Genomic DNA, 17004 nt, shown 5'->3' on the forward strand with positions numbered 1-17004 from the left:
CCAAAAGGGGCATCCCTTGTCTAAGTGGGACGTCTGTAGCCACCAGGCTAGGGACAGGTGAACCTCCGGGGAGAGGCCCATGGTCTGGGATCTGAGCAGATGGGGCAGCCCGTTCCACCTAGAGACGATCGAGTGTTGTAGGGGCCTGGAGTGAAATGGAGTGAACTCCACCATGTCGAAGGTGGACACCATGGATCCCAGGGTTTGCATTGCAAAGTGAATTGACACTCGGTGACTGTAGTTGTCTGCGCACTCAGTGTTGTAATACTGAGATTTTGTCTGCTGTTAGGAAGATTCTCTGAACCTGAGAGTCCAGGAGAGCTCCTACCATTCATTGAGGTGGTGTCAAAGAAGACTTTTTCCATTTGATCAGCCAACCGTGCGTTTGTAGAAAGGCAATGGTTACCTGTAGATGGTGGTGAACAATTTCTGGGGAGCTGGCCAACCCCAAAAGATCGTCTAAGTATGGGAGCAGTCTGATCTCTTGAAAACGAAGATAAGCGGCCATAGCTGCCATAATCTTGGTAAAGACCCGAGGAGCCGTTGAAAGGCCAAAATGCAGAGCCTGAAATTGGTAATGTTGCTGTAGTATAGCAAACCGGAGATATTGCTGACTAGGTGCCATAGGTACATGTAGTAAAGCGTTCTGAATGTCCAGAGACACCATAAAGTCCCCAGGCTCCATAGCCAGGATAATAGAGCGGAGGGTTTCCATAGAAACCTGGGCACCCTGATAAACCTGTTCAGAGACTTGAGGTTGGGGATAGGCCGATGAGAACCGTTGGGCTTCTGAACCAAGAAAAAGGTAGAATAATAGCCCCTCCCTCGCTGTGAGGAGGGGACCGGAATTATTACTCCTGAGAGCAGTAAGGACAAAATGGCCTTTTGAAGCAGCAGGGCCTTGCTTGGGTCCGGAGCACCATGCAGTTCAAATTTTTCGGGCACCACGCAGTTAAAAATTTTCTCCCGGGTTGCACTGGGTCTACCTCTATACCCCGCCCCCGATGCACCTCAGTTCGTAGCAAGCCAAAGGCCAGAGCAGGATAAGAGAGAGAGAAGAAAGTCTGGAACACTCAAGAATCACATTCTCACATAGAAGACGGAAAAACTGGTGACCAGAGTGAAGCCCATCTGAAGCACAGATGCATTAGGGTGGGTGCCCTGAGGACCTATGGACTTCGAAGAAAGAGAGATAAAGGTAAGTTCTTACCATATCTCTCATTTTCTTCTTCATGGTCCATAGGCTCCACAGGGATATCTTGGGATGTCCCAAAGCAGTCCATTTAAGGGTGGGGACGCTCCTGAGCTGAAAGGAGAATCCGTCGCCCGAAGCAGGCATCCTGATAGGCAAAGGTATCGAATGCATAATACCTCAAAAAGGTCTGGACAGAAGACCACGTGGCCGACTTACAAAGCTGAACAGCCGAGGCGCCACGACGAGCTGCCCACGAGGGACCCACAGACCGAGTAGAATGAGCAGTCACAGAAGGCGGTACAGGAAGGCCCTCCTGAGTTTAAGCCTCAGAGATCATCATACGAAGCCATCTAGCCAATGTTTGTTTATTGGCTGGCCAACCCTTCTTGTGAAGTCCATATATAGGACAAACAAGGAGTCTGAATTCCGAAGAGAACGGGTACGGTCCACATAAATCCGTAGGGTCCGTACCACATCCAATGAGGCCTCACCTGCCAAGAGGTCTGGAGAATTAAAGGCCGGTACTATAATCTCCTCATTAATGTGGAAACTAGAAACCACCTTAGGAAGGAACCCAGGGTGAGTCCGAAGCATTCCCCTGTCCTGGTGAAATATAAAAAATGGGTAGCAACAGGAAAGTGCCCACAAGTCCAATACACTCTTCTGGTGGAAGCTATAGCCAGAAGAAAAACAGTCTTTGCCATAAGTCATTTGAGATCCACTGAGTCCAGGGGTTCAAATGGAGAGCCCTAAGGACAGCAGCCAAATCCCAAGGAGCCACAGGAGGGATAAAGGGAGGCTGAATCCGGAGGATGCAGTGGAGGAAAGTGCGGATATCCGGAAGAGCAATTCTACGTTGGAACCACGCAGAGAGCAGAGACATGCACCTTCAGTGAGGCCAGGTGCAGACAGAGATTCAAACCCGCATGCAGGAAAGCCAAAACTCTGGATATCCAAAACACCGGGGGATCGTAACCCCTGGGACGACAACATTGAAAGTAGGTATGCCACACCCTGTGTTAAATCCTGGCATATTCTGGTTTACGCGCTCTGAGCATGAAAGATCTGAAAAACCTTTGGACCTTAGGAGGGATGTCTCAAGAGCCATGCCATCAAAGACAGACAGACGACCCAGGTCCGGGTAAAGACAAGGAACTTGAGACAACAGGTCCGGACATTGAGGCAACGTCTGGCCCACGCTGGAGCCACCAGCAGGACAGTGCCTCCTTGTTTAAACTTCTGAATTACTCGGGGAAGGGAGACTGGATGGAACAGGTACGCAAACTGGAAGGTCCACTGTACCGACAGAGCGTCTATCAAGATCGCCCCGGCATCTCTTGTTCTGGAACCGTACACTGGCAGTTTGTGATTGTGTCGGGTGGCCATGAGGTCCACGTCCGGAAGGCCCCACCTTTCTACTAGGAGCTGAAACACCTCTTGGTGAAGAGATCATTCCCGTGGATGCACGTCGTGACGGTTGAGGAAGTCCGCTTCCCAATTGAGAACTCCTGGAATGAACACTGCCGATATGGCTGGGAGATGACCTTCCGCCCACGTCAGAGTGCGAGACACCTCTGTCATTGCCGCCTGACTTTGATGATTGATGTAAGCTACAGTCGTGGTGTTGTCTGACTGAACTTGCATGGTCTTTCCGTGAAGTATTCTGGCTAGCTGTAGGGTCTTGAAGACCGCCCGAAGTTCCAATATGTTGATTGGTAGGGCAGATTCCTTTGCTGTCCACCGCCCTTGAAACGAGTGTGGACCCGTCACTGCACAAGAACCCTGGAGATTGGCGCCCGTCGTCAGAATGACCCAATCCGGAATCCAATAGGGGCGCCCATTTGTGAGGCGACACGTCTGCAGCCACCAAGGAGAGCGCCATCGTTTGAGCTTTTATCTGATGGGGTAATCCATACCACCTAGAGAGGATCAATATCTGCAGAGGCCGGGAATGAAACTGGGCATATTCCACCATGTCAATACCATGGATCCCAGTAACTGCATTGCTGAGAGGATTGACACTCGGCAACTGTGGAGGCATCTGCGTACTTGCATCTGCAAAGTGGAGATCTTTTCTGCGGTCAGAAAGATCCTTTGCTGTTGTGAATTCAACAGAGCTCCCAGATGGACCATCCTCTGGGATGGAGTCAAGGAGGACTTCCTCCAATTGATCAACCACCCGTGAGTCTGAAGCACAGAAATCATAAGCTGTAGATGGTGGTGAAGTACTTCTGGAGACCCTGCCAACAGTAAAAAAAAAAAATCGCCCAGGTAAGGCTACAGGCGGACACCCTGCATCCGCAGATGGGCTGCTATTACTGCCATAACTTTGGTAAACAGGTGCAGTAGAGAGGCCAAACGGCAGAGCCCGAAACTGAAAATGTTGTTGCAGTACAGCAAACCTGAGAAAACACTGGTGAGATGAAGCAATCAGAATATGCAGGTATGCATCCTGAATATCCAGCGACACCATAAAATCCCCATGTTCCATAGTCAGTATAACTGAGCGCAGGGTTTCCATCCTGAACCGAGGAACCCTGAGGAATTTGGACCCGATTCAGAACCGCTCACTGTGAGCGATTTTCGCCCATCTGCGCATGCGTATAATTCGCAGTGCGCTTGCGCAAGCCAGTATTTGCAAACTGATTTTGGTTGGTCGTAAGCCACTATCAGGTAGCTACTTTGAGTGACAGATAGTGCCGTTTGTGTGTGGTGTAATCAGTGGGTTAAATAGTTAATTTCTACATAGGCATATAAGTAACAAACACATATATACCCTTGCTAGGCCTCTTTGAGGTTTAGAATGAGATTGTCTTAATACAGTTGCTGTTTTTCCATAGAATGGTCAAATGACCTTTTGGGGTCAAAGATATAAATTGAGGCCTAGCTCTACCTGTCATTTCTATTGCAACTATAAATATAATGAGCCATTCATAGCTTCTATGTTCTTATCAGTTAGCTACATTCCATTGGAATGACCATAAGCTGTGTAGAAATGCTAAGCATTATGGGTAATTAACAGTGATGTCCAGACTCTATACAAAGGAGCCTTGAAATAGAGTTCATCTCCAGACATTAGGATACGTCATTAATGTATGTCTTTGTCTGGTAATATCTTACTGCTTACGGAGCATGTGCAAGAGAGATAAGTTTGGTCAATGCTATGCTGGACCAATGAGTGCTTGATACCTAGCACTGTATGTAATTAATATGGGCTTAATATCCAGAAAGCCAACACCCCAGACTAGGGTATATAAACCAGAGGTACACAAAGGACCCATTAGCTCGTGTATGGACCGAAGACTCTGCAGAAGAGGTGCCTGCAATGTATATTGATTATCTGGGCGTTGTGAAACAATGGGCTCCCCAGAGAGAAGGTAAGATGAAGTACATCTTATGCTGAAGATGATGGTTTACTGGTGTCATCTGAATACATAGACAAAAGTTGAGTATACAGTATACTTTGTATGTTGTTTGTTTATTGTTTGTTTGTTACTTGTAAATAAAGTGTGTTCATTTGTACTCGCTCATATTGGTCACATGTGTACTATTTAATTTCAATCAGAACGAAACCCACCGTTATGCACTTGTGGTAACAGGGGAAGGCGCTTGTGAAAGGGGGAGTGGTGCTGCGAACGCAGGCGTGTCAGGCCGCCAAAACGCTGTTTAAAAGGCGTGCATAATTAGCAAAGTAGCATCATTGTACACGTCACCTGCATGTATTTCAGCCCACACTGATCGCAGAACTTGCGGCGGAGAAAGGCAACCTCAAGGGCTGCGAGCATCTCCGATGGCTCTCGATGTTACGGATTAATCCTACAATTCCCGGAGATGAAGTGTGTTGCGAGTGGCAAGGGGGCGTTTTTATACACTAACGAGCTCTCATTGCCGTAGCTCGCTAAGACATATAGGGCATCCTTACGCGACGCAGTGCGAGCGCTTAATTTAAATATCCGGCCCCTTTTTGCCAACGAGCGATCGCATTTTGCAAGCAGGTCTGAATGAGCTCCTTTGTTCAGGGACTTGAGATTGAGTATAGACCGATAAGATCCGTTCAGTTTCTGAACCAGAAAGATTGGAGTAATAACTGGTTCCTCTCTTGAGGTAACGGAACACGTACTATGACTCCTGTTTGAAGCAAGGATTGTATGGCCTTCTGAATTTGTAAGGCCTTGTCTGTCTGACAGAGGGCCTGCACAGAAAAACTGATGGGGAGGTCTTCTGCGGAAGGAGAGGGCGTACCCATGAGACCCCACTTTTCTTACCCAGGTGTCTGTGGTGGTCTGACACCAGCACTGGGCGAACTGAAGAAGTCGCCTCTCACCCTGGGATCCCCCAAGGGTTTGCCTGTCCCGTCAGGCTGAGGACTTGTCGTCGGACGTCTCATACTCCAACCCTGCTTCTTGGGCTTGGCAGTCTTTTTGGGGGCTGACTGCCTAGGAAAGGGCTGACCCCTAGGCTTACCTTGGGGTCGATAGGACCGAAAGGATGAAGTAGATGCCGAAGGCAGACTCGCAAACTTAGCAGCTACCAACTTATCCACAATCTTGTACAGGACCAAACAAGATTTCACCATTATAAGGCAAACCCTCTAATTCTTTCTTAAGAGTCTGTGTCCGCTCTCCAAGAACGCAGCCACAAGGAGCGGCGAGCTGAAACCACAGCAGCTGAAATCCTGGAGGTTAAGAGGCTGACATCCAAAGCAGCCTCATTAATATAGGTAGCTGAATCACAGAGGTTGCCCATGAGATTTACCTGATCTCGGGTAGCCTCTGAAGAAAAGGACTCCTCTAGGGAATCCGCCCAGCCATAGCCATGGCCACCCGGGAGATAGCCATTACGGCCTGGAAGCTGCCCCTGAAAGAGAATACATTGATTTTTAACAAACCTCCAGCTTCCTATCCGTAGAATCTTTTAAGGAAGACATGGACGGCATAGGTAGAGTAGCACTTTTAATTAAGCGCGTCACATGAGAATCCACCACCAGTGGTGTTTCCCATTTTGTACAATGTTCCTCAGGAAAGGGATATGCATAAGCCAGGCGTCTTTGAGGCTGGTAACGCTTTCCAGGTGATTTCCAAGCCACTTCCATGTGTTCTACTAGCTGATCAGATAAAGGAAATACCGCAGAAGTAATCTGTATTTCCTTGAACAGGGCATGTTTGGACTGGGGAGCTGGTGGTTCGTCCTCCTCTATGACTAAGGCTGAACGGATAGCACGTATCAGTCGAAATATTGATCTTAGACTTAGCCTCCGCCTCTCGCAGAGAGGGCTCGGAGTGAGAGACATCTAGAATCTCCCCGTCATCAGATGTCATGTCATCCTATAGTGTAGACTGAAATGACGGCATAGGCCTTTTAGCCGGTCTAAGGGGTTTATCCCCATGCAGCCATAGCCTGGAGGGCATTAGAGGTAACCGCCAGGGTCTGCACTGTAGTAGAGAATGTATCCACCCACGGAGGCACAAATGGAACCTGCATGGGTGAGACCTGTTGAGGCAGGACCTGTTGAGGCAGGACCTGTTGAGGCAGGCCCTGTGAGGGCAAAACAGACTTCTGAAGGAACCCCATCGGGGAAAACACAGGAGGTACTGCCAAATGCCCTGCAATGGCCGAAAATGCCTGAGCAAAGCACGCCCAAGGAGGCTTCTGCGAGGTGGCTAAGACCATAGAGGGGCCTGGAGGATTATAACACCTCACACAAAATCCCTCTTGCACCATGTCTCCGGGAGCAGAATTGTGCACATCATCATCACTACCAGACATAACGTAGAGAAGAGAGTGTACGCTGTAAGTGCCAAAACCACACAGATATTGTAATATATTGTATAAATGTGAGGTATAATACACACCCTGATAACACTTGTACTGTAAGGGCTCAGAGAAAAAGAAAATGTAGAGTAATATGGCTGACAGAATGAGAAAGAAACACAGACAGACAGCGCTAGCTTAAAGTCACATACAATGCAGAAAACACCTGCACAATGGCACTACAAATCAATTACACAGACTCAGTGTCTGGTGGTTTATAGTGCTACATACGCTGACCAGTATTTGAGGTGAGGTATGTAGGGGGACCCGGGTCAGGCCCCTTTGCGCGTACGACTTCATCAAGTGTTTGTGTAGTGCAAATGCCACGTTAGCCACAAACACAAAGTTAAGGCCTGCTTCATTTCCACTCTTGTTGTCAATTTCAGGCTACATGAGGTAAGCCTCTCATAGAAGTGGGTTTTTTTTATCCGAAGCACGGCCATTTTTCCCGACTTCCACAAAGATGAACTCATAGTTGGTGTTCACCACCGCCATGAGTACAACACTAAAGAAAACCCCTTGTAATTGTAATAAGATCCGCTATTGGCAGGTGGGTTTATGTGAATATGCTTCCCATCGAACGCTCACCGTAGTTTGGGAAATTTCACCGCCGATCGAATTCCTCAGCAACAGATTGCTCCACCGTTGACGGGAACTAGAATTAAAAAAAATAAAAACATTAAAACGTGAGATTTCCGCTTATTTTTTTTCACCTCCAACAGTCTGGGACACCTAACCTGGACCTGAGCCTTAACCCCCAATGACTGCCATCAGTGAAAGCGAGGCCAAATGTAGTCAGCCTCCTACAAAGAGAAGATATCGGCGCATAGCCCAAAGTTATCAAACTCAGTGATCAGGACTATTGAAACAAGTGGAGCAGGCCCTCCAAAAACCTCCAGACATGTTTGACAATCTTGGCACCCATATTGCTAGTTCTTTCCGTGCTATGGATCCGGATCAGCAGATCCACGCCGAGAGGATCATATATGACACAGTCAAAGGGGGTAAAACAAAACAACTGGCCAGCACCACAAGGCTTACCGACGAGCTTCTGCCCCAGCCAACCAGCCACTTCAGTTGATTCGTCCCTCCCCATCACATTCTAACCGCCCAGACACCTACCAGCCCACAACACTGATGGGTCCAACCCCATCCCACCCTACTCCCCAACCCAGATACCCCTCCACATCCTCAAGGGCTCTCTACAGAGCCATGCTGGAGGTGGACGAGGAGCCACCTCAATTTTTAAAAAGTTTATTTTATTTTAATTTATCTATTTTCTCATAAAAGATTTACAGAGTTTTATCTCTCCCAATAGCTACTCTATGGTATACGGTGGGGATGACGCAGATTGGACACAGTCACTAAACACATAACATAAGGACAGATTATTGGAAGCCGGTGCCACAATTTGTACTTGCGTCATGTGTTTCTTGGCCTATTCAATCCGCAGTATGACCTACCATATAGCTATTGGGACAGATATAAAAAGTTGCTTTATCAACAAGTTTTATTAGAAATTTAAGCCATGTTGGTTAATAACACTTTAAGAAACAGCAGCCAAGTTGGTAGCATGTTTTAAAATATGCAATTATAAAAGTTACCATGTTGCAAATATACAGCCATATTGGTTGTTTTTTCCACATTTTGGTTAAAAAAAAAAAAAAAATTTCTTTCACAAGAAAAACGTGTAGTGTTTTTCGCATGTAACGTTCTATGTCATAAACACATGGCTTGGTTATACAAAGAAATTTATTAAAATAGATAAAAAATTAATTAAATAATAAATATTAGATATGATCTAATTGCATAAATATACATCCAATAAAACTTTCATATATACTTTAAATACGGATTGATGATATAGCAGCTTTTTGGGAATTCCCCCACAAAAATTTAGGAGTCAATCGAACCGATTATAGAGGACTCCCCCTTATAACGGAACATCTGGAGAATACCAATACAGCATCCCGGACCAGGAATTTGGAACACTTTAAAGGTATATCCAAGCCAAAGGACCTCATTACATGCGAGGAACTCTTGCCTAATGTCACCTTGGTAACGTTAACCCTATATACTTGCTGTTTCTGGACACATTGACTCCTAATTGTTGTGGGGGAATTCCCAAAAAGCTGCTATATCATCAATCCGTATTTGAAGTATATCTGAAGGTTTTATTGGATGTATATTTATGCAATTAGATCATATCTAATAGTAATTATTTAATTCATTTTTTATATGTTTTAATACATTTCTTTGTACAACCAAGCCATGTGTTTATGACATAGAACCTTATATGCAATTAATTAGATCCCACAAGCGCTGTATCCTGTTGTGGTTTTATATGATATATTTTGAGGAGTTTAACACTCTCCTCTTACAGCTGCTGACAGATAAGCGCCAATCATAATTTCCCTTTATACATCTACTATGTGTAGTGTTTTTACTCACCTTAAGGTACTTGTACTTCAGGACATTCACAATGGCTTTGCAGGTGACGAATAATGACGCCCAAAGCCTGTGGGGAAATGAGGGTCCCAAACTTCAAGTCTTCCAGGGACCTTCCTGTAGACAGGAACCTCAGGGTAGCAATCAGCCTCTCCTCAGCAGGGATGGCCCTCCTCATACTGGTATTCTGCCTCCGGATATAGTGGTCACCAGACGCAGCAACTCCTGGAACGTGGCGTCATCCATGCGCAGGCAGTTGCAGTAATCATCCGGGATGTTCTCTCTAATCTCCAGCAACAGCGGCATATGGGAAAGAGTGTCCCTCCTCATCAGCCAATCCTTCGTCCAGCAGGACCTCAACTTCCTCCTTTCTTCAGCTCCCTCATCTCTCAGCTTCATATAGCCATAGGCTAGCAGAATCTTATAGCAATAGGAATCCATCACCACAGAATAGAATGCAGGATAAACACACTTTGTTAAATGCAAGCCACAAACAAACCAGAGCACAATAGCAATGTACAGCGTTCAGCAGGTATAAACCAAGACTCACTAGTCAAAGAGCAGAAGTGCAGAGATAAAATGGCGCCTGCTTTATATACCCCCTAGTTAAGCCCTCCCATTATTTAAATTCCAGAAGATGCATCGTGAGGTTGTTTGCTACAAACAATATATATCATTAACGACTGATCTATATCGTTTGGTCGATTGTACAATCGTTCCATGTGTAGGCACAAAATCATTTGTCCGGGAGTGTTCAGGAGTTCAAGGGAAATCGCAAAACGAGATTGGATCGTTTGCAAATCGTATCATGTGTGGGGGCCTTTACTTTTGCTAGTTAATATCATTGATCATACTTACAATAAAGATAACTGAGATGCTTGTGCCAAGTATTTTTGTAAATCCAATACAGCTTCATCACTTAAGCTTACTTCTTTTTCTAAAGCAAGTATCTGCTGTTTTTCATGCAAATGTTTAGCACAGTAACCTGTGAATTAAAAACATGTATTTATGTTATTGATAGCAATGGGCATGATTGGTTACGTTCTGCGCATGCGCGAACACTTCACTGCGATCAGGACTGCATACGCAGACCTAACACAGTGATTGACAGGAAGTAACGTTTGGGGGGGGTGATGGGGGGCAGCAAAACGCGGGCGTGTCAGTGCGTTTGAATGCCGTTGCAGGGGTGTGCATAAATTAGCCACTGCGATGCATGCGCAGCTTGGGCTTTCACTGGGTGCGTTGAGGTTAGCAATTTCTGAGTAAGGTCATACTGTAACTTGTGCAAGTGTGCGTGAGGCTCCAATTGTACTCTATGTTACCGATGTTTTTGCAGACTTGCAAAGTATTACGGATGTGTGTAAGGTAAGGTGGGCGTCCTTATGTTGTGCTGCGACAGTATAGCGATTGCAGAGGATTAGCGTATTTTCACAGTGAGACTGCGTGTGTAATCGCTATTTCAATCGCAGTTGCAATCCATACTGAATCAGGTCCTATATCAGCATAAATTCAAATTAAGCTGCATTATAATACACAGTAGCGCAAGATGAGGTTTACGAATGCCCAGAAACCACCCTGACAGACCTTGATCATAACACCGCGCCTTCAAGGTGTAATGTCATAATTTGCAGATGTATGGGGAAGGGGTGGGGCCAATATGACGCTATCCTGTTAAGAACTGCTGCTTCATCTAAAGGTAAGTGTGTAAAATATATATAATTATATATATATATTAGGGATGTGCAGGCTCGGATAGGTTCGAGTTTGCACGTGGAGTTCGGATTTTTCCCTCCAAAAAAACGGAACTCAGAACGAGGCAAAACGTCATCTTACATGGACGAACATCATCATTCCTGGTCTTTTGTCCAGGAATGATGATGTTCGTCCATGTAAGATGACGTTTTGCCTCGTTCTGAGTTCCGTTTTTTTGGAGGGAAAAATCCGAACTCCACGTGCAAACTCGAACCTATCCGAGCCTGCACATCCCTAATATATATATATATATATATTTACACACATATATACACAACGTCTGGAATGGCGGCACTCAGGTGAAAAAAAAAATCAGCAAGCACGCAGGTAATGCACCAACATTTCGGAGCACTTCATTGCTCCGGTTTTAAGGTCAATCACATACAAATACAACAGTACTTACTTATACACATACCCCACCACATGTAGTCCCAAGCGTCCGAGGAGCGAGGCGCACACCAGTGACCTCGTCAACCAGCCGCCGCTACCACAACAACACAGGCAGCAGAGGGAGGAGACTGGCTGCGGCGTCGATTCCATCCACCCGAGCTATGGCAACCGTCGACAATCATATATATAAAAAAGTGGTGACTACATAGCAGTGTTCGCAAATACGCGCTATAGCGTGTATTTTACCCACTTTTGATGACCGGGGACTCATTATTTACAAATGAGTGGGTCCCCGGGGACGCGCTCCGCTACAGCCAATCCCTTGCCGCCAATTAAGTGACTGACAAGGGCAGGGCTGCGAGGCAGAGGGGAATATGCTTCCCGGGCTGGACCCCTCCCTCTGTTCTCTAGCTGTAACTATTGGTAGTTACAGTAGTGGGCGGGATGTTGCGCAGAGGACTTCTCGCCTGCCACCAGGCTTCTCCCTTCTCTGCTAAATCCGGTCCTTCTCCCTCCGGCACTGTCAGCAGTGGAGAGGAGAGTGACCACACAACGCGAGAGCAACAGCACTGACTGCAGTGGGGAAGAAACCCCCTGTGAAGAAAATGTGTTTAGTAGAGAGGAGACAGTCTTGTCTCTGTCTCTGCCCCCGGAGGCCACCCGCAGGAGTGACGGAGCTATTACCGACAGAGAGCTGACTGGAAGAGCTCTATGCACAGGATGTCTCCGCCCACATGGACTCCGGCAGTGATCTCCTACTCCCTCTCAGCCCTCAGTTTTGTAAGTACTGTATGCTGATGTGTGTGTGTACTGTATGTATGCTGTGTGTGTGTAAGTATGCTTATGTGAGTGTATGTACTGTGTGTGTAAATATATGTATGTATACTGTATGTTTATGTGTGTGTACTATATATGTGTACAGTATGTATGTTGTGTGTATATATACTGTGTGTATGTATGTATATTGTGTGTAAGTATGCTTATGTGAGTGTATGTACTGTATGTGTAAATATATATGTATACTGTAAGTATGTTTATGTGTGTGTAATGTAAGTATGTTGATGTGTGTGTACAGTATGTATGTGTATGTATACTGTGTGTATGTATCTACTGTGTGTAAGTATGCTGCGTGTGTATGTATGTATACTGTGTGTAAGTATGCTTATGTGAGTGTACAGTATGTATACTGTAAGTATGTTTGTGTACTGTATGTATACTGTGTGTATGTACAGTATGTGTGTATGTATACTATGAGTATCTTTGTGTATGTACTGTATGTATACTGTGTGTAAGTATGTTCTCTGTGTATGTATGCATGCATGTATTGTAATTATGCTGTGTGTGTGTTTATGTATTCACACTGTTTAAGTTTGCTGATGTATGCATATATGTATGTATGCTTGTGTATGTGTAAACTATGTGTGTATGTAAGCTATGTGTGCACATGCTGTATATGTATGTATGCATGCTTGTGTGTTTATATACAAAGATCTATCTATCGACCCCCCCCTTAAAAATCCTGCGTTTGCCCCTGTAGCGGGGAGCAGAGTAACTGTGCCGCGGGGATTACCAGCGCGGAGTAGTGACCACCAGTGCGCTGCAGATCTACCAGTGGGACCCTGGAGAGTTGCAGTATAGGTGAGTGGGGAGGTAGAGTGTCCTCCAGGGAGCTGTACACTGCTGGTGAGGGACTATTTACATTATTTCATTTCAATGTCCTCCCATTATAATAGTGTTAACAATTGAGGACACTCCTGTGTGTTACTCTCTAAATGCACTGCTGTGCTATTTATGGGGTACTCCTTTGTGTGATGCACTGTAAATATGCCTGCCCCTAATCTCCTCCTTGCCCCAGCTGCTGTCTACCCTTACACTCTCCTTACCCTTCAGCACTGCCAGCCACTAACCTTCTCCTTGCCCCCGGTACTGCCCAAGTTGCTATCCTCGACCCCTCCCTACCACCAGCACTGCCTTTCCTTAACCACCTCCTTGCCCATAGTACTGCCTCAGCTGCTATCTACACTTGCCCCCTCTCTACCCTCAGTACTGTCTGCCCCTAGCCCCCTCCTTGCACCTCAATACTGTCAGCTGTTATCTATCCTTGCCCCCCAGCACTGTCCCAATTGCTGTCTGCACTTCCCCCCTCCCTAGCCCCAGCACTGCCTGGCCTTACTCCCCTCTACCCTGTCTTCTCCCTGCCTTTCCCCCCAGCTCTACCCCAACTGCTACCTGCCCACCAGCACTGTCCCAGCTGCTGCCTACTTTCACCCCACCATAATATGTGATGGGACCCAGAAACAGTGGAGTAGGACTCCAATTTATAAAGCGAGGGGTCCCTGGGACCCACAAATTTTTCCACTTTTCGCGATCACTGCATAGCTGTTAATATAATACCATAAGCATTACACAAACAGGTTAATAACAATAGTATCTTACATAATGTAGAAAATGATGTTGCACATAAATATTCAAAGTACATTACAGTCTGCAATAGAGGTCAACAAAGATATATAAGACTCCATAGATACTGAGATTAATACAATACAAAATATAACCAATAGTGGACATAGCATATGAGGAATATGGTACCTCTGTCCCACATATCACATATCAAAGTGAAGTATACTGCTGCATCACAAAGTATACTATTGCACCAATACATATCCCAATCTTATCTACCCCATTTAGGCATCTACTCTAGAATCACAGAATAGCATTAATCATTTATACTAGCCCTCCATAATTCTCAATGGCATAGAATGTAAATAAACAAAACTATTATATTACTATTATATACATGCTTGGACAAATAGATAGATGCATGCAATATCCACATTAGCCCATCACAGTCAGTGAACATACTAATGTATTGTAAAAATTACAAGTAGCAATGTATTATAGATAACACACAAAAGCATATCCTCTGCAAGGATACCACTATAAAATAGCCTCAAAGCAAAAGGCCAAAATTCACTTAATGTACTCAACTGCAAATCTCTCAAAGAAAGCAGTGTAGTCCAAGACTTTGTCTTGCATCTATCCATTTGTCCAAGAATAAATATGATAGTAATAATAAGAGTTATGGTATAACATACCTTTGTTAACTCTTTTTCTTCGAGGTCCATAGGGTCCACAGGAATTACTTTGGGGTATGTGGATGGATTGATCCAAGCACCAAACAGTTAAAAGCTTTAGCTCCCAGGATGCACTGGGTCCTCCTCCATACCCCGCCCCTGGCTACAGGCATTTAGGGCCATATGCAATTAGGTGCAAAATCCGTTTTTAGCAATAAAGTTTCGCAAGTGACGTAATTTCGCCATGCGAAGTTTCCTCTGTATTCAATTCTGGATACTTTTCGCCGATGCAGAAACTCAATGCAATGGAACCTGCAAAAAAGTTTTGCCTATGAATAGGTGTCGGAAAAAAAAGTGCAGAATTGGGGTTTTGGGGTGCAAGCCTTGGAAAAAACCCCTGCACCCTTGGGGCAGTCCTCCAAAGGTAAACTGTGTCACAAAAAAGTTTAAAAAATACTTTAGATCACCCCAAAAAAGTACTTTCATTTTGGGGCGATAAAGTCCAAAGTTGGGGGACTACTTATTTCCTGCCAAAAAAACTGCTAAATGCTATTCTTCAACACTTATGCAAAGACGCTAAATAGCAGCTAATGAGATCATTTAAGTACCCCAAATACCTTCAGCAAGCCTATTCGGGGGTATCTATAGTGATCCCCAATGTCAGTGCATCTTTTGGGGGGTGTCAGGCTGATTTCCCCAAATCTACCAGCACTTTTCGCCTGTTTGCGTTTCACTGGGTCCTGTTTTCGCCGATTTCTAATTGATTACGGGGATAAGCACGATACTTTATTGCATGGAAAACCAGCGATGTCGGCGAAAAGTCCGGCATTCAAAAAGTACGGGACTTTTCGCTCCGAATTGAACATGCCCCTTAGTTTGTTACCAAGCCCAAGGCAGAAGGAAAGAGGAGAAGGAAGTACAATTGTACATCAGAAACACTCTAAGAAGAGAGTCATTGAAATAGAAAAAAAAAAAAAAAGATTACCCAATAACACCAGGTACGTTAGGGTGGGTGCCCTGTGAACCTCAAAGAAAAAGAGATAACAAAGGTATGTTATACCATAACTCTTATTTTCTTCTTCGAGTTCCATAGGGTCCACAAGAATTACCTTGGGGAAGCAGTTCGCTTAAGGGTGGGGACGCTCCTGTTTAGCAGAAAGGAGAATTCGACGCCCAAAGGAAGCATCCTGAGAGGCAAATGCGTAAAATCTGAGAAAAGTGTGGACGGAAGACCACGTGGATGCCGTGCACAATTGTTCAGCAGAGGCACCACGACAGAACGTCCACGATGGTCCCACAGATCATGTAGAATGTGCTGTCACTGTGTTTGGAACAGAGAGATCAGCTTGTGTGTAAGCCTGAGAAATCATCATACGAAGCCATCTAGCCAGAGTCTGTTTGTTAGCTGGCCAGCCTCGCTTATGACAGCCATACAACACAAAAAGAGAATCCGATTTAATAATGGAGTTGGTGCAATCCATGTAGATACGTAGGGCACGCACCACATCCAAAGAAGCTTCACCTACCGAGAGGTCTGAAGACTGGAACCACAATTTCTTCATGTACATGAAAACGGGATACTACCTTAGGAAGGCAACCCGCCCTGTATGAAGAACAGCTCAACCTGATGAAAAATCAAAAAGGGAGAGCGACAAGAAAGGTATGCCAAATCAGAGACCCTGTGGGTAGAAGAGATAGCAAGAAGAAAAACAATCTTAACTGTCAACCACTTAAGGTCTACTGATTTCAGGGGTTTAAATAGGGGAGCCTGTAAAGCCCTGAGAACCAAAAGACAAATCCCACAGAGCTACCGGAGGGACAAAAGGAGGCTGAACCCTAAGAACACCCTGAAAAAATGTCCCAACATCAGGCAACGGGGCGATTCTTTACTGAAACCAAACTGAGGGCAACCCTGCCGATTTGGCAGTGGTTTTGCTATCCGCAGATTTACTAAAACCAAAACCGCTGCAAAAACGCCGCCATAACAAATTTTAGAATACAATAGGACAGGGCTGTCATTTAGAAACCGCCACCAAACCCCCGGGGTTTAGAACCCGCTGTCAAACCGCCAGGGTTTAGAACCCGCCGCTTAGTAAATCTTGCCCTGAGAGTGCAGATACCTGCACTCTCAGGGTGGCCAGGCGGAGACCCAGGTCTAACCCAGCCTGGAGAAAGAAAAGCAAGCACTCGTGAGGCCCTAAAAACTTCAGGATCATATTTTCTATGCTTACACCATTGAAAATATGAGTGTCAAACCCTGTAATAGATGCGGGCAGAGGAGGGCTTCCGTGTCTTAAGCATCGTCTGAATTACCAAAGTAGTAAAACCTTGGCT

The 17004-nt window shown here is 45.5% G+C and overlaps 1 protein-coding gene across 1 annotated transcript in view; it reads right to left on the minus strand.

Moving 5' to 3' along the window:
• The window catches only part of CUNH14orf39 (chromosome unknown C14orf39 homolog), a 213958-nt gene that overhangs the window by 175994 nt on the left and 20960 nt on the right, over window positions 1–17004 (minus strand). The window contains exon 5 of the mRNA XM_088473763.1: window positions 10313–10439. Coding sequence (XP_088329889.1) covers window positions 10313–10439 — 127 coding nt within the window. The remainder of the gene's footprint in view (window positions 1–10312; window positions 10440–17004) is intronic.

Source organism: Taudactylus pleione, unplaced genomic scaffold, assembly GCF_031769625.1.
Source record: "Taudactylus pleione unplaced genomic scaffold, aTauple2 ptg000139l, whole genome shotgun sequence".
Taxonomy (NCBI): Eukaryota; Metazoa; Chordata; class Amphibia; order Anura; family Myobatrachidae; genus Taudactylus; species Taudactylus pleione.